At 49.5% G+C, this 19,631-nt stretch overlaps 2 protein-coding genes and 1 long non-coding RNA gene across 4 annotated transcripts; 1 reads left to right on the top strand and 2 right to left on the bottom strand.

The window, feature by feature from the left end:
• Positions 1–496: 496 nt before the first annotated feature.
• Positions 497–7,865, bottom strand: GSDMA (gasdermin A). Its single transcript, XM_040536783.1, is given in 11 exon segments — positions 497–1,735; positions 2,328–2,401; positions 2,855–3,005; positions 3,413–3,567; positions 3,843–3,890; positions 4,706–4,799; positions 4,917–5,082; positions 5,624–5,690; positions 5,693–5,830; positions 6,022–6,256; positions 7,632–7,865. Coding segments are annotated over 11 exon segments (1,584 nt in total). The 5' UTR covers positions 7,851–7,865; the 3' UTR covers positions 497–1,498.
• LOC121059795 lies at positions 7,818–13,028 on the top strand. Its single transcript, XR_005814637.1, has 2 exons — positions 7,818–9,173; positions 12,830–13,028. It is a non-coding gene; the product is annotated as an uncharacterized LOC121059795 (long non-coding RNA).
• ORMDL3 (ORMDL sphingolipid biosynthesis regulator 3) lies at positions 10,617–19,459 on the bottom strand. 2 transcript variants are annotated; one of them, XM_040536940.1, is made up of 4 exons: positions 19,348–19,459; positions 14,527–14,734; positions 12,899–13,050; positions 10,617–12,769 (listed from the first exon to the last, which is right to left on the bottom strand). In XM_040536940.1, the coding sequence occupies exons 2-4, from the start codon at positions 14,698–14,700 to the stop codon at positions 12,634–12,636; spliced, it is 462 nt and encodes a 153-aa protein (XP_040392874.1). In that variant the 5' UTR covers positions 14,701–14,734; positions 19,348–19,459; the 3' UTR covers positions 10,617–12,633. The 2 variants fall into 2 exon arrangements, with proteins under 2 accessions (XP_040392874.1, XP_040392873.1); XM_040536939.1 differs by lacking the exon at positions 19,348–19,459 and adding an exon at positions 16,067–18,468.
• Between the last annotated feature and the right edge of the window lie 172 nt (positions 19,460–19,631).

The following is a 19,631-nucleotide window of genomic DNA, read 5'->3' as shown; positions in this document are numbered from 1 at the left end:
GCCAGGCGCGACCAGCCGAGCCCGCCGCCAGGCACGCGCTGTCGAGCGCCGAGCGCGCTCGGCTCCTGCCGTCGAGGCTGTTCGGGTGTTTCCGGACTCCGCTCGGGTGTTTCCGGGTGTCTCCCGACTCCGCTCGGGTGTTTCCGGACTCCGCTCGGGTGTCGCCCGACTCCGCTCGGGTGTTTCCGGACTTCGCTCGGGTATCGCCCGACTCCGTTCGGGTCCTCTCGCCCGTCTCTTAGCGCATGCGCACGTCCGTTTCCCGCCGGGTGGCTGAGGGAGGTGCGAGGCCCCCCCCACCAGCCTCAGTCTCGGTCCCCCGCCCCGGCCCGTTCCGCCCGCCCTGCCCGCCTCAGGGCTCCGCTGCCCCGGGGGCTGTGTGGGGCCAGGCCGCCGGTGGGTAGCTCCGGGTGGCTGAAAGCGCCCGCGGGTTCACAAGTTGCCTTTACAAGCACCCCCGTGTTCACAAATTGAATTTACGAGCATCCCGGTGTTCCATAAGGGATTGTTCTTTATTAAGCAGCGCTCAGGACATCCGTGTCATTATTTTAAAGCAGTAATCATTTCACAGAATCACAAAAACAGAATGGCTGAGGTTGGAAGGGACCCCCGGAGACCGCGCAGTCCAGCCCCCCTGCCGTGCAGGGTCACACAGAGCCCCTTGCACAGGATGGCACCCACCTGGGTTTTGGGTATCTCCGGAGAAGGAGACTCCAAAACCTCTCAGGGCAACCCGTTTCGATGCTCTGTCACCTCACAGTAAAGAAGTGCCTCCCCCCCATTCAGCCAGAACCTCCTGGGCTTCAGTTTGTGCCCGCCGCCTCTCGTCCTGCCGCTGGGCACAACTGAAAAGAGACCGGCTCCATCCTCTCGATACCATTAATACATTAATGAGGTCTCCCCTCAGACTTCTCTTTTCCAGCCTGAACAGGCCTGGTTCTTTCAGCCTGTCCTCATACAAGACGTACTCCAGTCCTCTAACCATCTTTGTAGCCCTTACGCCTCACTACCACTTGGGGGGTGTTGCTGTGGGGTCATGGCGCCGTTTCACTGCGTGTGGGACACCAAAATGCCCTGAGGTCCCAGGGCTCCCTGCTGTCGCACAGGGATGGAAATGCACCCAGGCCTTCACCTTCCAAGTATTTGTGAATGATTGCAGTGTATCTCTGTACCTTTTTGATTAATTTTTTTCATTAAAAGTGATCATGTGCAGTATGGCTGACGGGACTGGGACTCTCTGGGGTAGTGGGTTATTCAGTTAGCACTCTACATTCATATGGGGGAAAAATTAATGTTGATATCCAGCCTCAGGCTTCTATTAGCAGCTTTGTTGATTTAAATCTGCTCAGAAATGGGTGGGAAAAGGATCTCTGAGTACTTAAAAGGGTGCCTCGCCTACACAGGGATAAAATTTCAAAAGAGAGTTAAGGTAATAGCTTTTCAATTACATTGTTAAATCGCTCCCTTTAAATCAGCCCTAACTGAGGACATGTGTAGCCTATTCTGAGTTACTCAGGAGATCTAGTGAATACAGAGATGCGTACAGGGCTTTGAGGGCTAAGAAGCCTTCTTGGTCACAGATAGCAAGTTCATTTTCCTGGATCCTCACTCCACTCATCTTGAGCATTGCGATGGTTGTCTTATCTTCCCCATCCGCTGAGAAGGGGAGCAAGATGTCATCCCCACCAGAACGCCCCTCCGTGTCTTCTGTCTTGCATTTGAAGAAGCTCTCAACCTTTGCAGCAACAACAAAAAAAGCAAAATCTTAACATGGGATTGTTAAAATTTTAACAATCCCAAAATTTTAACAATCCCATCTGTGGAAGCTCTTAACTAGTGATCCCTGACTTGTGAAGTGATTTCTCATCTTACAGGCCCTCTAAACAATGCACTTTTCTGTATGGGGCCTTTTACCCTGGGAAATTTTCATGCTCGTGTATTGAGTTCAATTTCCTGTAAACTAGTTATGTCCAAAAAAACTAAAGGTCGTTTTCTTCTTTTTTAATCTGGAGCTAAATAAACCAGCAAATTCTGACTATGCTTTCAAGAAAAATGGTAGTCAGCTGGATCTAATTTACTGCTTATTATCAGTGAAACAGTTGTTTGAAATCTTTGTGTTTGGGGGAGATTCCTTTCAGAGTAAGCATTTTGATTCCTGCCAAGTTTGAAGCAGTTATTCATTCCTTTCTTTTCAGCGTTACTTTGAGTTGTGATACTGCTACTATTGCCATAATTGAAACATTGCTTTGCCTGACGTAACACTGCCCCCTGCCCTCCTGTGCTTTATTTTCAGCCAGATGTCAGTAATGTATGTTCTGTTCTCTCACCAGGTTACGCTGATGTCGCACAGCCTTCTTTTCCAGGGATTCTAGCAAGACCAGCCGCTGTTCCTCTGTTTGCTCTGGAGAATGAAAAGAGGTATGTAACAAAACACCCACCAATTTGTTTTAGAGACAACTAGTGAGGTAAGAAGGGTGATAGTCTTGCTCAGAATGCTTGCTTGGTCAGAAGTTCTTTAGACTTTTTGAACTAAATTAATTGCGTGGCCACCCTGTGAGATGAATAAAGCCATTGCTCTGTGCACAGGTGATGTTAGCAAGTGTACAAGCAGCAGTGCAGGCTGGAGGCTGACGAGAGGCTCAAACCGTGTTTTGTGGCAGCGTTGGGAAAAGAACTTTGGAATTTGTACTGCAGTTTCTGTCATGTAATCTTGCTGTCTTTACGTTGCTTTATGTACATTCTCTTCAAGTCTCTCTGTAAGTTTTCTGTAGTTTGTTAGTTTTGCAGGTAGGAATGCACTTAATGTATTCTAGTACTGCTGGATTTCCCTATTAAAGTGGCCAGAAAGCCTTACCACTGAGAGCATCGAGAGTGTAGTAAATTGCTTCTGCCAGGCTATGGAGCTTGTTTCTTGAAAGAAACTGTAAGCTGCTCAGCACGTCTTTTAGCTTTGGGCTCTGTGTTGTCAGCTCACAAATATTAGTTTCATAATAAACTGCTTCCATCTAGGGGAATAAGAGAGAGAAGTTTCAGGATTTAAGAGACGATTCTGTTGATAGTTCTTTGCAATATACCTGGAGAAGCAAGTGTATGAAGTCCTGTAACGTTTTTTTCTCCTCCTTAAGCTATTTATGAGGTTAACATTGAACATTTAGCATTCACAGTTAAATGCAGAATATGGAATTTAAATACTTTGATACCATCAGATAAATCTAGTCTATATTCAGGACATATTTCAGAAGCTCACTGTGTACTGAGGACCTCCTTGCTCTGCGTAGTGATGGAGACCAGGCACGTGCTGAGTGGAGGATTTGGGGTTGGTAGTTGTGGTACAAGAGCAGACTTGGGACGGGAGGTCTGATAACAGATATCTTTACTTACAAATCCAGGCAGTATGAAGAACTTTGCTTACTTTCTGGGCCAATTCTTGAAAGGCGTCCTTGTCTCTCAACACAGCTTTGATGGCTTCTAAAAACGTGCCCCTCAGATCAGCAGGCAACTGGGAGAAAGCTTGGCAGTTCTGCTTTACTTCTTTCTTCAGCACTCCAAATTGTCCTTGTGTGATACCTGGAAACCAGAAAGAGCGTCCAAACATTTCTCTTTTAAACTTGGCAGTCCTACAGAAAGATCACTGGCATCCCTAAGTTTAGAATTTGAAACATTTCTAGGAGTATTTTTGAAAGTAATGCCCAGTTTTGAGTTGGACAATTGTCACGGCGCAGGTAGTAGGCAGTAGTGGCAGTAACCACTGCTGTGTGGGGTTCGTACTAGCCCGAGAGAGTCCACCTTACCCAAATGCAGTAAAAGTAGTGCAAGTGGAAGTATTGAAGTACGTTGCTTACCATCAGATACGAATGTTGATGTATTATTCTCTGGGATATAATGAATACCTGCAACAGTATAAAAAGGGAGTTGCTAATTTAGAAAATATTTAGAGCTGGAGAGGTAGTGTTGGTTGGTTTGGTCTTTTTTTTTTTTTGAGTCTGAAGGTAGTAGTATCACAGTTCTCAAATCTCACGTGGTAACTGTGGGTCAGACTGGTATTTGCACTCTTACCTACAGTCTTCTGCCTGCTCATTTCAGGGTTCATTTAAACTCCGTCATTTCTAGACCCCCTCCTCTGCTGTCACATGCCTCCTATTAGGGCCTGTGCTGGCCAAAGCCTGTGCTAAAATACATCGAATTTAAATGGCCTCTTGTACTCGATGGGATCCACGCAGGCACGAAGCACAGGGGGAAGCAAGCCAAATCTCAAATCCCATGGCAGGCGTCAGGGATGTCCCTCCTTCCTCTGCCTAGCCAGCGCGAGCACCCCTGCCCAGTGCTCCCACCGAAGCCTCAGCCACCCCGTTTTCTCCCTGGCGCTTTTCTTCTGAGGAGGAAAGAAAACAAGCCAGAACCACCTTTGTCCTCTGCGCTAGTTTTTCAAGAGGAGCTGTCCCTGCAGTTCATGAAATGTAGAGCTGAGACTTCCTTTACCTTGCTTTCATTTTCTTACCACCCCTCCCTGCAAACTGCGTTGCTTTCCCAAGTTGCCCTTTTAACTTGTGTACTGAGCCTTTCCCACGTGATTTCTGCTATTTCTGTTGTGTTTGTGCTTGCAGATGAGCTACGGGTGGCCGAGGGGCTGAATGACATTTTAGGAAATGTTTTTGCTGCATTGTTCCCCGAATGGAGGAGTTGGTAGGTTCTGAAAGTTACTCACCCCATTCCGCATCTTCAATGGTCACCTGGATCACCCTGAAGGCTAGGATGCAGCCCTTGGGTATGGTTATGCTTTGTTTCCTCATGCTGGTACCCTGGTTGGTTAAAAAAATAAAATAAAAAAATAAAATAAAAAAAAAAATCTGTTACTGGCCTGAATGGTATGCAGGGGGCCAGGAAGGACTGACTCCTGAGCTGGAGAGAAACCAAACCTTTGCAAAAAACTTGGCATAAAGCTGGGCCACGATTTTTCCTGTTGCCTTGGTGGATTCTTCATAGCTGACCTCCTCTGAGGCTTCTATCGTTTCGTGAACCACGTATAAATTCTGTCGCATCTTCCGTAGTTGCTGAATGAAGGGGTGATTCATGTTGACTTTTCTAGAGGAGAGAAAGGATGCAATATCTCTGCTAAACGTGCCTCTGTATGTGAGTTATGCCAAAAGTAGCGTAGCCTACTTAGAGCCACAGCTTGTCCCCTTTCTCCTGCTACACAAGGACACAAATATCACAATGTGAGGGGCTTCTGGGGGGAAAAAGGTGGCAGAAACTAGGCTGTAATTCCTGCTGTCCTCATTGCATTTCGCTTCTATGTCTGAGGGGGACCATGGCAGCAAGGCCTGTCCTGGGCGGCCATGTAGGCGATCTGTCCTCATCTGTGCGCTCCTTGCCAGGTACAAACCATGAGAAAAGGTGGCTTGACTTGCATGGAGGTGCTCTGCTTTCCGAATAACAAAGAAACCTATAAGCATTACAAAGCTGCAGCTTTACCACCTCTCTTTCCTGTCCTCCAGAAGTGGGCATAGCTACGGGACTGCATGGTCTCAGGCTTTAATTTGGTGTTGGCTGTTGAGAAAACCTTGTGTGCGTGAGGCAGAGGAGTACGACTGGAGGGCGCGTTCTCCGGTTGTGTCTGCCTTACCTTTCTGTCTTCAGCACCTCGAGTTGCGATGCTGGTACATGCCTTTTTTCCATCTTGATGGACCACTTTTGGAGGAAGAGGCAGACCCTCCTAGTTCTACCAGCGCGGGTTCGATGGGAAGGCTCACAGCCCCATCGACTTGGTCACAGGCACTTCCTGCGGTTGCATACTGCCTCGAGTCTTGCTGGTCTCCGCAGAGAAGGGACTCTGAAATGATTCGAAGCGTTAGTTAGCGTGGTTACACAGACAGTGTTATGGCTGTCGTCCATACAGAAAAGATGCAGTGTGGTAGAGTTCAGGCACAAATGAATCCTTAATTAGCCATTGCGAGGAAGCAGGATGATGCAAGTGTTTTGTCTGTGGAAATTATAAGCAAGAATGATAAATGTGGACTTTACCGTCACTTTTATCGTCTTTTCCAGGCAGCAGCACGTCGTGGAGTTTATATTCTGTCCGTTTGTAGGAGGGAAATTGGCGGAATGCGGTTTTTCTTTTTCTTCTAACTAGACAGAGGGTTCTGAAATGGTCTTGGTCGACGATACTTTCGACTGGAACCAGCTCTCCATTTGGATCCATTTGCTTTGCCACATTTTGGGTGACTTTTTTAAACATTCTGCTGCGGCTTGATAAATTCTGGAACCGAGAGAAAGTGTGCTTATGCCTTAGGAAATAGGCAAGACAAGCAAAGTGACTTGTAATGCAAGCAGAAGGCTGTAACAAAATGCATTACTTCTTAATTTTTAAGGATAATAACACCCCCAAAGCCTACATTAGTACAAGGACGCAGCGTGCATAAGGTTGTTGGAGGGAAGCACGTGGCGAGGTAGGATTAGCAGCTGTGGCTTGCTCGTTAGGCTTAGTGGGGCTTATCCTTGCCTGCGGTGTAACTTCAGTCATTGCAGAACTGAGAACGCAGCTAGCTGCTGCTGCGGGACGGAGCCTCAGTGCTGCTGGTCTCACTGGAGACATTTCATCGGTTGCATGTACCCAGCACAGAGCGTAACAATTTTCATTACTAAAACTAGGCACGGCTGCTTAATCGTCTATACCACCTATCGTGGTCCTAAATACTTGAATCTCTAATACATTGCCCTTACACAAGGTTTAACTTTTTTTTTGATCATTTTTTTTGCTGTTTTTTTTTAGTTTCTTCGTAAGTACTGCTTCTGCGTTTTTCCCCTTGGGCCTTGATGCCTGACGGATGAGTAAGGCTTTGCCCTGTTTTGAAATAGCCTTAGAAAACTGATTCCGTTGGGCTCTAAGGAAGTGAAAGCGTTGAGAACAGTGGGCTGGGGAGGGAAATGGGAGCGCTTGTTCTGTGCCAAGGTGTTCCTCAGCATTTCGGGTTCATCTTGTCTGTACCCCTTCTCCCCCAAACCATGACGTGCCCGCAGAGCTGCAGGTTCCCCTGCAGAGGAAAGCTGGGTGTTGGAGGGAGAGAAAAGAAATTGCCCTCCGAGTCCTGTTGCAGCTGGTTTCGACTCCAAAGTTTCGGTTTTGCTTATTATGCCCTTCGGTATAGGTACGTATGGCACAGGGAAGGACAACTTTAATTTACAAATGAAACTTCTTTAGGTGCTGGTGTGTTCTCTCCCTTCCGTGCCCTGCTTTATCGAGTCCTGTTAAATAGCAACAGCTCCCTGCCTGTGGCTCAGATGAACAGCTCCCATTCATTTGGGGTGCGTGGGGAGCTTTTCTTTCCCTCTGTCTTGCTTTAATGCACCCCAGGGGACTGAAAAAAAGTGTTATAAAGCTTTTTATAAAGGTGAGTCTGATTCTTTGGGGAGTTACTGTCGTGTCAGGAAGGAGGTACGCTGCCGGGGGAAGCGGCAGTCCTGGCTGCCTAACGTGGGATGGATTCAGCAGTGCCTGCGGGACACATTCCGTTGGAAGATTTCAAAACCAGATAAAACCTAGCAAGAACTAACGATTTGCTCTCCCCCTCTGCTGTACGCAAAGCTTTAAAAAACATACCTGCCTGTTTGGGGAGCGAAACGCCTTCTCTTACCTCGCAGGCGGTGGGAAAGGCTGGGGCGTGCGTCTGTGCCGCTGGAGTGATGCAGGCGTCTGTCAGCAGTGGGGCGAGGCAGCTGCTCCCTGCCTGCTTCCTGGACGGCTCCGGAAGCACCAGACTTATTTTAAGGGCAAAGTCAGCAAACAGCTGCAGATGCAAAGTCCTCGCCCGAAAGCTTTTTTGCTGACCAGTCATTCTGCGGTCTGCCGCCATGCTCCGTTACCACAGCTGTAGGTAACTTGTCTGAAGGCCAGTTGGTTATTCCCAGGCTTCTGGCGTGGGTTCTGATTTTCCGATTGCGAGCCGTTGGGATGGGGAACAACGCGTTCTGGCCTGGGAGCGATCTCAGTAGACCTGTGACAGCGCCAAGCTGCGAGGTGTGGGGTGCCTTCAGCAGCCTCTGTTGACCGGTCTCCTTGGCCAACTCTTCGCTTCGCTGCAGCCCCTGGCCTGGTGGGCTTCCAGCTGCACGTTTAAAAGCAAAACCGGTCCACGTGGGAATTCAAGGAATCGAGTACAAGCTTTTACATGAATACTTACTTTATTAGTTTCTCTTAGAATGCTGTACAAAGGAGTAATAAAAATATTCACACTTTTATTTTAGAAAGTTCTCTACATGAGACTTCGGTATCCACAGCAAAAAGAAGGGCTACTGGGAGAAAAAACAAAACAACCCTAAAACTATGTACAATGTCAGAATGTTCCATTAAAAAACAAAACTAATTTAGCTCACTTAAATTCATCCAAGGAGGATACATAAATGCAAACTCTTGCATGCTTAAAATACGTTATGCGCGATGATAAAGCAATGTAAGTCACAATAAGAAATATTAATGCGTTAACAATGGTAACCCAACTGCTGTCCCCTTTTCAAGGGCCAGTACCAACCTTCTATTAAAACAAACAAAAAACTAAACAATGAATTAAAAAAGAAGTACTCAAGAATTAAGTAGCCCTAGACCTCAGGCTTTTGTTTTTATTTTAAAGGCTTTTTTTCCTGCAAAGGGTTGGACTGTGTAACATCCGTTAGCTCTGTTAAAGGAATTACAAGACAGGATTCCCTAATTCACCAACTGGTAGCACTTGATTGTTCCCTCGTTTCCCTGGTGCAGCGGCTTCCACATGGCGTTAATAGGTGCATTGTCTTAATGATGGCTTAGAGGAGGCCTTGCCCGCAAGATCAAGGGATGGCTGCTTGCCAGTGCCTGTGAACTGCTCAAGGGGTGAGTTTCTGAAGCTTTTCTCCTGCATTCATCGCAGAACAAAAAAGAAAAGCATTTTAAGTACCTACTTGCCCAGTCATTGTTTCTCAGTCACACAAGGAGTCCACCCTAGTTCTCCAGCTGAAGTTTATCCTAGTTACTATGTACAGTGTAAGTTCAAGGGGAAAATCTGTCAAGTGCAATGTGATCAAAATCCTGTTTAAAATCAATAATGCTCAATTATCTCCTTCACAGAGGTACTGGAGAAAATTCCACAGCCTAAAAGAAGGAGTGGACAGTCTTTGGGCTCCCGTTCTGACTCTCAGCACACAAGGTAGGCTTTGCCCTTGGATCATCGCTATGCCAGCTGCAAACGTATGTCTAAAAACCCCTCCTCCTGTCCGTGCTGTTCCAATGTCCCTTTTCTCAGAAATGACTTACCCCATGAGATTTTTAGTGTTTTGACTAAGTTCATTAACTTTTGTGTGCGCAAGATTAGCCTTCAAGCACTGAACTCACTTCCATATGAATTTAGCAAACAAGTAACCCAGAAGTGGTTTCAGTACAGAGTTCCAGGACACCCAGAACTGTATTCATTACTTTCACACCACTGCAACAAAGAAAATTTGGTCAGGTACGACTCGCTCCCATGACACTGGCAGGAAGGAACCAGCCACAAAACTCACATGAAGGTGGCTTGACCAGCAGTACCCAAAGCTTTTTTTTTTATGGTTCCTTTTCTATTTTTGATTAATTCTTCTACCTACCCTTAAGATGGGATCTTAAGGAAGGTATCAGATCAATAACTGTTCAAGTAATTATAAATCTAATGAAGCTACTCAATACACCATATTATTAACATGAAATCTTCCTTCAACTCTTGTTCTCAGTTCTGCCCATATTTCTCCAGTTTTCATTTATATTTCACTTGATTGGATTAACTGTATGAGTCAAGTTAACTTCAGATATTTTGTGGCAAAAAATGCTACACCTGCCTTGGAAAGAATGTCATTTGCCATGTAACCCCAAATATGGACACTTGCGTAATGGCTATTTTAATAATTTCAGTGTCAATAAAGTATATCAGAAAAGCTTACTATTATAATTAAGGCTTTGCCCAACATTTTAGACTCTGGGCTTTAAAAACAGCCTTTTCCAGAAATTTGGAATTCAATCCTCTGTTGTTTTACTGATGACCTTTAATTTAACAAAATGCAATCAAATGTCCATAGTGTCAGTTAACGGCACAAATAATATATATCCAGATCCTCAGCTGTTATAATGCCAAGGCATTTGATGCAACTACAGCACTGTACTTTGAAGAAAGCTGATCCTCTACCTTCAATTTGTGCTTATGCTAAAAATATCAAAACTGCTCTGGCTTTGAGTGAGGCACATATACTTAGAAATAATCAGTATATGTCTGTATCTATGGAAGTAATATTTTTAAGCAAAAGCACCCTTGGTATAGCTACTGTTACTGTTGCAAAAAAGTTGATGTTCACCCCCTCGTATTCTACCTAAATGAATAGTGTTCTTCCTTCTGGAGATTTACCAGATGTTGTGTGTGCTATCAGGAATTCGTATCTGCTGAGCAGCACAGTCTGCCTTACGGATGCAGCCTTAGCCACCCTGTTAAGAACAGGCGCTGCACCTTTGAGGGCAGCAGTCTTTCCGTAAGCATTCCAGGCATCGGTGATCTCTTACTAATTTCAAAAGTACTCAGCTGATTGACAAAACAGTTCTATTCCAAAAACACTTTTTTTTTTTTTTCTCACCAAAAGTCATTGTCTAGTAGCTTAAAGAGTATATTAGCTTTAGGGAATATAGTACCTTAACTAAAGCAGCAGTCCCTATGTCGTGGTGGTTAAAAGGTTTAAAACCCCTCCCCAATCAAGTACGCTACACATCTGCCAAACTCTCTCTGGAGAACAGCACTCAAATATCAAGCCAAGCTCTTCTCTTTCTACCTTCTTGAAATCTTCTTTCTACTTTCTCAAAAGCTTCGTTTTCACTTAAAACATTTCTGTTTTTCAAACATATTAGGTAATGATTCTCTATGCATTCCAGCATCCCTCTGAGGTATGCTAAGTGTTTTCTCCCTTCTCTGCAGCAGTCTGGTAGTTAATCTGAGACAGAGAGATAAAGCAGCTTGCCTAAAATTACGCATGGAGTAGTACTGGATCTTACATGTGAACTTGGAGTTCCTCTGTCCTATGCTCAGACCATCAATCAATTCAATATCCGCCGTGACTTCTTAAGCTAGGCTTAGCTAATGCAGGAACAAAACCAGCATACTAAAAAAGTTTCTACCATTGTCAGTGTGAGACAATATAAGCACTAAGACAACAAAAAATACAGGCTTTCGTAAGTTTACAGGGGAAGCATGAGGAAAAACACATTTCATCGGGCACGCAACCCAAAAGAAAAACCGATTGCTTTGAACAGCAGAAAGGCATCTCAGCCAGGAAGTCTAAACCTGCAGACCTTTTTTCATTCAGGTGGTAGTTTTATGGGGGAAAAGGCTCATTTTTCTTCCTATACCAAATCATCTGTTGTCCTCAGTGCCCCGTAACACCCTTCTCTTGGTCACTTCAGCGTGCCGCTCATTAGCATCGCCCTCCTGCAGCTCCCTCACCCTTGGCAGCATCACCCTGGGCCCAGGGGCTGCTGCTGCAGCATTTGTGCGTGGCGCTGAGTGCCAGGCAGTCAGGCATCACTTGTTTGCCACATGGAGGCTTGCACGTTAAGTCCACAGTTAGAACTGGCAGATCTCAGTAACATGTACGCAGACCTAAGAGACCAAGGAGATGGATGGAGGAGAAAAATTCCAATTATTGCCACTGATTATAGCAGGCAGCCGTCCATCTCTCGCTTGGCCTGTACCCATCAGTCAGCAGCTTCTCCCATGCTCATGCAATCTCCATGTACCAAGTACCTCAGTGGCATTTGTAGTTAATCATTAAAATGAGCTGCAACCTGGCCTTTAATCCAAACGCTGCACTGCCTGAGTGCTCAGCATGCTTTAAAATTTTAGTGGTTTGGGCTTGGGAGCAACGTTACCCAGACAAATTCTGGTACAAGTTGAAAGTAACAACTGTAGCTTAGGATCTGGTAATCTTTTCCCTGAACCACACGAATGGTACCACAGAAACCTGAAAGCTTTGTCAAATTGCAGGTGATTCTTTCCTGTACTGTTCTCGGTAAAAGAACTTCCTTTTTCAGTGGCGTAAAAGATTTCAAAATGCAAATCTGTCATTCTGTTCCCCCTCCCTCTCCTCCCCTGCCCCAAAACGGGACTCAAACCCCAAAACAATCAACTATTGGGGAAGGCTGGCTGTCTCCCTTTGAACTTGCCCACATATTGCTTAAAAGCACCTAACTTCAGAAAGGGAAATGTATGTTAAAGTGCATTTACCACAGCAATAGTACCAGCACTAAAAGCTTTTCCCCTCATCCCTGTTCTCGCCGTTCAATGTCTGGGATAGATGACGATCTTCCCGTAACTCATCCTCCTTGTACCTTGAAGTCTCAGTGTATCTCCATCTATTTATGACGCTGGAATAAAAGAAATCCAGCGCCATGTATCCTGCTCCGCGCTAAACTCTACTCTGGAGCTTGTTTAGATTTATTGGGCATGAGGATCCAGCATGCGGTATATGTCTATCGGGTACTGCGTTTAAACAGCCACTGTGAAATCAGATCCCAGTGGGCATGGGGGTGAAGAAACAGAGCAAGAAAGAAGGAACTTCCCCTCGCCTCTGCTCCTCTTCCATGCGCTCCGTTTACGCAGTTCAGTACTTGTTGATCCCAAAGATCCGGACTCCGTGAAACTGAGGCAGCTTGGGGATCAGGACGCTCATTAGGGAGATGGTGTTGATTACGAAGTGTATCCGGTCATACTTTGTGTAAAAGCTGGTTAGAAAATACCTGGAAAGGCAGGGAATAAAACGAGGAATTAACACCACTTCATGCTTTCTGTTTCCCCAGACAGCACGGGCAGCAGGAGCGCTGACCAGCACAGGACACGAGGCAGCTCAGCTGCCCTGCAGTACTCACAGTACGATGGGCATGATGGTCAGGAACTTGCGGGACGCTGTGAACTGCACGCCGTAGTCCATCTGCTCCCAGTGCGTGAGCAGCCGAGCCTTCCCCTGATCTGGCGTCTCAAAAGGGGTTCCTTTCACGGTATGTAGGAAGATGTACATACTCTGCAGCAAACACACATACAGCGGGATCAACGCAACGAACAGCACAACTTCAGCACGCACAGCACAGCAGTGAGAGGTTTCGGGCAGGCAGCTTGCACCAGCACGCTGTCCCACTAGAGGGACGCATTGCCATTGCTGGGAAACTCAAACAGCAGCTACTGAAGCAGTGAGTTAGGGTGAAGGCCACTAGCCGGGGCTCTCCCAGGCTTGGCTGTTGCATGTGGGGCCTCTCACTCAGCTCTTGCACACGAGGGAAGAAGGTAGTTGCAGGATTACAGCACTTGGATCGGGAGATTAGCATGGACTCGCTCTGCTGTGCAGCAGCAATGCTAAATGCTTTCTAAAAAAAGTGCTGCTAGACCTGCAGGCAGTAAGGGTCTGTTACTATTCTGATTACAAGTTAACCTCGAAGTGGAACACGACTTAGAGATAAGCAGCAAGTGTCTGGCTCAGTCAGACACGTCTTTCAAGCACAGCCATTGTTGGCTTTAACTCCTTTCTGCTCCCAAGTGCTCCTAAGCACTTAAGCTGGCAGAGGAGAGCAGGGGAAGGAGCTGGATGAAATGCAGGTAGCATGCACTGAACTCAGCCCCTAGCAGTTCTAGCTGGCGTGTTGTTTTCTTTTCACTAGAGATGTGAATAATATGAGCGTGAGGGTCCCCGATAAGGGTGTTTTTTGTCGCTGGGATATTCTTGGGCCGAGATGCTATTTAAAATAAATGACACAAAATTGATTGCAGCGCCTCTGAAGTATTCTGCCTCTTTCGCCTGAGGGCGAATGGCTGTGGAGAGGTCTGCTCAAGCCCTAGGACCCAAGCGTGCTAAGACTTGAACAATGGGATGGCAGAGGCACGGAAGTGAGCAGTTAAACAGAGCATGGTTTTCTTCTGCTCACCGGGGAAGTTGTCACTGCGTGGCTGCAGCACAGCACAAGACTGCGCTGTGTGAACGGAGCAGGTGCCCTGCTTCCCCTAGCCCGATGCTCTGACACATTGTCATTTGGGTACCTGATGCTTACAAGGGGAGAATCTGTCTCTGGACCAATCTTCTACTTTAAGCAGAGCGAGCTGAGGGTTAATCTTGCTTTCTAACTCTGACGAGGCTGATCCAGTCTGATTGTATCAACCCAAGTGAAAGCTGCCATGCCAGCTTCTGTGGCCTGGTACAGCTATTCCTCTGCTAGGGTGGACACAGCAAAGGGACTTGCTCTGCAGGCAAATCAGTTGTGTCCCCTCTGGGCAGCCTTACCAGATGCTTGGAGTCTTATCAGTACGTAGGCTGGATCTAAATATATGACCTAGAGGAAAAGGCGCAGTCTGAGGGCTGGAGGTTGAGTAACTTACCCCATGTCTTTGGAAACAGAGAAAGGAACTGTGTCAACAAGAGCTGGATTAGATCTCTCTCAAAAGAACAGCTGGTGCAGAGAGATTACCTCTCCGTGCCCTAGAAGTCGAACCAACCACGCTGCTTCCTTACCATGTTGTGAATGATGTTAGTGAGAGTCCAAACCACGGGCACGCTGAAGAAGGGGATGCTCAGGAGCACAACGTGCAGCAGGCCGATTCCAAGGACGTAGGACAACCAGATGCCGCGGCTGTTCATGACACGGGTGTTGGGGTTCACCTCGCTGTGTGCCGTTCCCACGTTCATGGTGGCTCTCGTGTCAGTTGGGCACCCCCTGAAACTAAAGCAGAGTCAGGTTAGGACTCGGACCGCTCTAACCCTCCGTCCAAATTTCTCAGCTAAGCACAGCAGGGGTGGAGGGTCTTGCTGTTAAGCAAGCTGAAATTTTTGTTTGCTATAAAAATCCCACGTTGGTTCACTTCTCTGCACCTTGTTACTGATGTTTCTGAGGGGAGGCTGAATCTGGGAGCAGTTTGCGTTTGGGAACAGCGTGTGGGGAGCCTGTCTGTGACAGAAGCTACGTGTGAAGCGTTTTCCTGGAACCAAGACATCAATGTTCAATGCGAGTCCTGCCTGACAAGACTCACAAGACTCAGATGAATACTTTAAGTGCTTTTTAAGCCATCATCGCAGTATTAATAATGGAAGTACTTGGCTCATGAAGTTTCTTACATGTTTCTGGGTTCAACGTACTTTAAACTAAGAAAGCAAACGCTAGTATTTGAAGAGTGAAGGCAAAGCAGCTATTTATCAACAGATCACCCGGTTAGTTCGCATAATTCAGGAGGGTTCTGCATGCTCTGGAGGCTCGCTGGTCTCCTGGTCTGGTTTGTAAGTTTTCCCTTCCAATTTAAGGCTTGCGGGATGGGGGCAGTGGTAACAGAATTCCCCTTTAGGGAAGGAGACTTGGAGCTCAGGTTTTTGTAAGCAATCCCAGGGAGATGAGGACGTAAGACAGCGTTATCCTTTCAGATTGCAAGCGGGTAACACCAGCAGTTTTTGGACCGGTGCCCTATGGCCAATGCTGTGGCTTTTTGGACTGCTGTGCTGATAGCTACCAGCAGCAGGTATTGGTCACGTTTTAGGCTTACTGAGAAGATGAGGGCTGCCATACCGCTTTTCAGGGATCACAGCAAAGAGACAAATTAAAACCCCTGTAAGGCAGACTATCTTTACATATGGAAGGCCTTGCATGAAATCCTCACTGTCCATGTCCCAAGGAAATGTGGTTTCGTTAGGTACTACAGCCCGGCCCTCCTTGCAGAGGACCCCAAGGCGAGGGCTTTTTCCTGCTGTCTAGCCTTGTGTTGTTGCTGCTTTCGTTCCCACAGCTGAAGAACAAGTTGCTGTTCTCTCCAGCTCTCGCAGTCTCAGGAGGCGAGCCCGAGCCAGATCTAACATTACGCGCTGGATGTCGCTGCCAGCTGTTGCGAGTTCCCTTACGGAGCGCTGGGCCTGGCTTGTCTCAGAAGCTGCTGTGCTCTCCTGCTCCTGCCCAGGGCTCGCGCACACGGCTCGTGCTCGACTCTGCAGCTCCTGGGACGCTCGCTGCCACTTTCAGCCAGTGCTTGCTCAGCACCAGAGGCTGCCAGGTGAGCTGATGGATGCTCACCTACTTCTGCTACCCAGGTGGTTCACATCTGGAGAAGGCTTTTGTTTCCCTTGCAGAAAAAAACCCTACAGATCTGCAGGTCGCTCAGCCTCTTGGCACGTCTCCTGGGTGAAAGGCTGTCAGCTACCGGGCACTCCAGACGAGGAAGCTTGGTCTGGAAGCAGGACTCAGAGCCGGAGTTCAGCGCTCCAGGCCTGGCTGGGAGAGCAGCTCCGTCCCTAATCTGCTGCAGCTCCTAAAGGCTTTCGAAAGGAAATCTGGGGGCTGCGGCGAGGCGTAACACGAGTCCAAAATGTCATACTACTGGGAAAAAGAGAAAGAAAAAGCAACCACCGCTGTGGAATGCATAAACAGGAGTGCTGCTTGCCAGACAAAGGAAATAATTCTCCTCGATATTGGTAAGGCCTCAGCTCGAGTACTGTCCAGTGCTGGGAGGAGCTGGAGGGAGTCCAGGGGAGAGCTGTGAGAATGAGCAGAGGTGTAGGAAAAACATGACCTGCAAGGACAGCTTGAAGGAAATGGGTTTGTTTAGTCTAGAGAACACTCAAGAAAGATGTGATGAATAGTCCTCAAGTACTCAGAAGAGAGCAGCAAAGAGAATGGAGACAAACCGCGCAGCGGCGTTGGCGGCACAGCGGAGGTTCGGAGCAACTCGACGGTGCAGGAAGCCTGATGCTGAACGGCCTCACTGGAAGCTTTAAAATCGAGTTTAATTAACACTGAGAAAGAGAAGATTGTTTCCTCTTTGGAACTGGGGTGGTGACATCTTCCAGGCCCTCCAGCTCCCCCTCTTTTCTCGAGGTGATGCCGTTATCCGAGGGCTGCAGAAGCCCGCAGACCTACAGCTGGAGGGGCAGCCTGGATGTTTAGGAATAAAGCGCAGTTTCCATTTGGGGACAACTGCGAGTCTGACGGTCAAAAAACAAGGAGCAACTTCCACCCGGTGCCATCTGCAAACGAGGGCAGTTGCAGAGCTGAGGCTGGGTGGCAAAGGGCCAAGCTCAGAAGTTGTACGTGAAGCAATCCTCCTCCCTTTGCCTCAGTTTCCTTGCTTGTAAAAAAGACTGGAGTGGTGAAATGCGAGTACAAACAGCACAGGAGGTGAATTCAGCCTTGCAAGACAGCTGTGGCGACGGCAAGCGTTAGGTCCTATTATTAGGATAATTTTGCATGCTTTTCTAACTCTGCCTTCCCCACCTTAAAAATATTTCATTTGCGAATCTTTCCCGTTTCTGACCTCGTGTTCGCAGCCCTTGCCCAAGCTCTTTGCTCACTTCAGATTGCACACAGAGCTTTGCACGTTATTGCAAAAGTCTGGCTGACGGAGCGCGCTGCCGAAGCTCAGATCCCTACCCCCATCCCCGATCCCATGTTGTTTGCTTTCTGATTTTACACCGGGGATTTGTTCACCTGCAGAAAAAAAAAAAAAAAAAAACCACACCAAGGCGAGAGACAAAAGCGGGAGGAACTCCAGCTCCGCCCCTGCAGCAGCTGGCTGCTGAGCTGCCTGTCCCAGTCGTGCAGCGCCGTTTCAGGACAGAAAAGTTTGGATGTTTCAACAGACCGGGTGTGAAGGTCAGGACTGCGCTGACGTTGGACGGTGGCCATCCAAGGAGGGAGAAAGTCATGGTGGGACACAAACAGCACACGCGATGGAGGAGCTGAGCCCTTCCTCTCTGCCCGGGCCTTTCTGTGCCTGCGTGACCGACTGCCCACCCGTCACTCGTGAGCTCCCGGCTGCCCAGGGCTCCCTCGGGACAACCAGACCTGTCCTGGGGCTCCGAGCAAGGTGCTTTGGGGCTGCCAGCAGCTGACGTGGCAGCACCTCCCTGCTTCTACAAAAAGGGGAAACAACCCAACGTCAGCAGCTGCTGGAGGACCATGCCTAAAGCCATGCCACCAGCGCCCCGAGGCGCAGCTCCTTCCCCACCTCTTCTTTTGCTCCCCGGGGGAGCCCAACCACCACCCGCCCCGTGCCGCTGCTCAGCCGTGACCCAGAACGCCGGGCAGGGCACGGCTCTTCCCGACAGCCGTTCCCCGGGGTGCTGCAGGATTGCACCCTGCTGCTGGCCGCCTCGCCCGCTGCCTGCTCCGTGCGGGAGCTTTATCTGAGGACCGCAGAGGTGAGGAAGGCAGCAGGTGCTTATCTCGGGCGATCTTCCTGAGCGTTCCCAGCATGCAAGCGATTGTGATCCGGGGGAGCCGCAGCAGAGCCGCGATCCCTATCTCTGGCAGCAACAGCACTCACCATCTCCCGAGCAAATAAATATTTTAAACCCTTCTTTGCGAGAACCGGAGTATCGAGTGCCTCGAAGATGTTGGCTGCACGTAAAGGCGGCTGATAGGGGAAGGCGCTGGCACGTCGGACTAACCAGCACTGCTTTGTGGCCCCGAGCTGGGCTGCTGGAGGCTCTGCCGGGCCGGAGCCTGGCCGTGAACCCAGCACCCGGGGCAGCGGCGGGACGGGGGTCAGGATGAGGCCCCGGCTGATGCAGGCAGCAGAAGAAGCATGAGCGATCGCGGGTGGGCACAGCAGCAGCTGGATCTGTGCCCCCCCCCCCCCCCCCGTGGGAGCTGTGCCCCCCTGTGGGATCTGTGCCTTCCTGTGTGATCTGTACCCCCCCCCCAACGGTATCTGTGCCCCCTTCTGAATCTCTGCCCGCCCCCCCTCCCCCCCCGTGGGATCTGTGCCCTGCTGTGGGACCTGTGGCCCCCCTCCGTGGGATCTGTGCCCCCCCCGTGGGATCTGTGTCCCCCTCTGGATCTCTGCCCCACCCCGTGGGATCTGTACCCTGCTGTGGGATCTGTGCCCCCCTGTGGGATCTGTACCCCCCCATGGGATCTGTGCCCCCTTCTGAATCTCTGCCCCCCCCCGTGGGATCTGTGCCCCTCTCTGGATGTCTGCCCCCCCCGTGGGATCTGTGCCCCCCCTATGTGATCTGTGCCCCCCTCCGGATCCCTGCCCCCCCCCCCCCCCCGATCCCTGCCCCCCCGCCCCGTTCCGGGGGCACTCGGCACCGGGCAGCGCTACAGGTCGGGGCTGTCCTCCGGGGGTCCCTCCCCCCGCCCAGCTCCGAACAAAGCCCCGGCCGCTGCCCAGCGGGGACCCGGGGATCGCCCCCAGCCCCCGGCAGCAGCCCCCGGTTTTGCACGGGATCACCGGAGCCGGCTGCGCCCCGGGACCGGCCGCCGCCCCCCTGCCCCCGCTGCACGCCGCGGGGGCTCGGCCTCGCCGCGGGACCCCCCCCGGCCCTCCCCGGCCCGGCCCGGCCCGCACTCACCGCTGCGGCCCCGGCCCGGTTCAGCCCGGTTCGGCTCGTCCCGGCTCGGCTCGGCTCGGCCCGGCCCGGCCCGGCCCGGGCTCTCCGCCGCGCACCCGCCGCGCTCCCGGCCGGCCCCACGGCGCGTCCCGCCCCGGCCCCGCGGCACGCCGGGAGTTGTAGTCCGGGCCTGGAGTCACAGAGTCAGAGTCACAGAAGCACAGAACCCTGGAACCACAGAATCCTAGAACCACAGAATCCTAGAACCACAGAATCACAGAATCACAGAATCCTAGAACCACAGA

Source organism: Cygnus olor, chromosome 25, assembly GCF_009769625.2.
Source record: "Cygnus olor isolate bCygOlo1 chromosome 25, bCygOlo1.pri.v2, whole genome shotgun sequence".
Classification (NCBI taxonomy): Eukaryota; Metazoa; Chordata; class Aves; order Anseriformes; family Anatidae; genus Cygnus; species Cygnus olor.
This window is presented reverse-complemented; position numbering and strand designations above follow the sequence as displayed.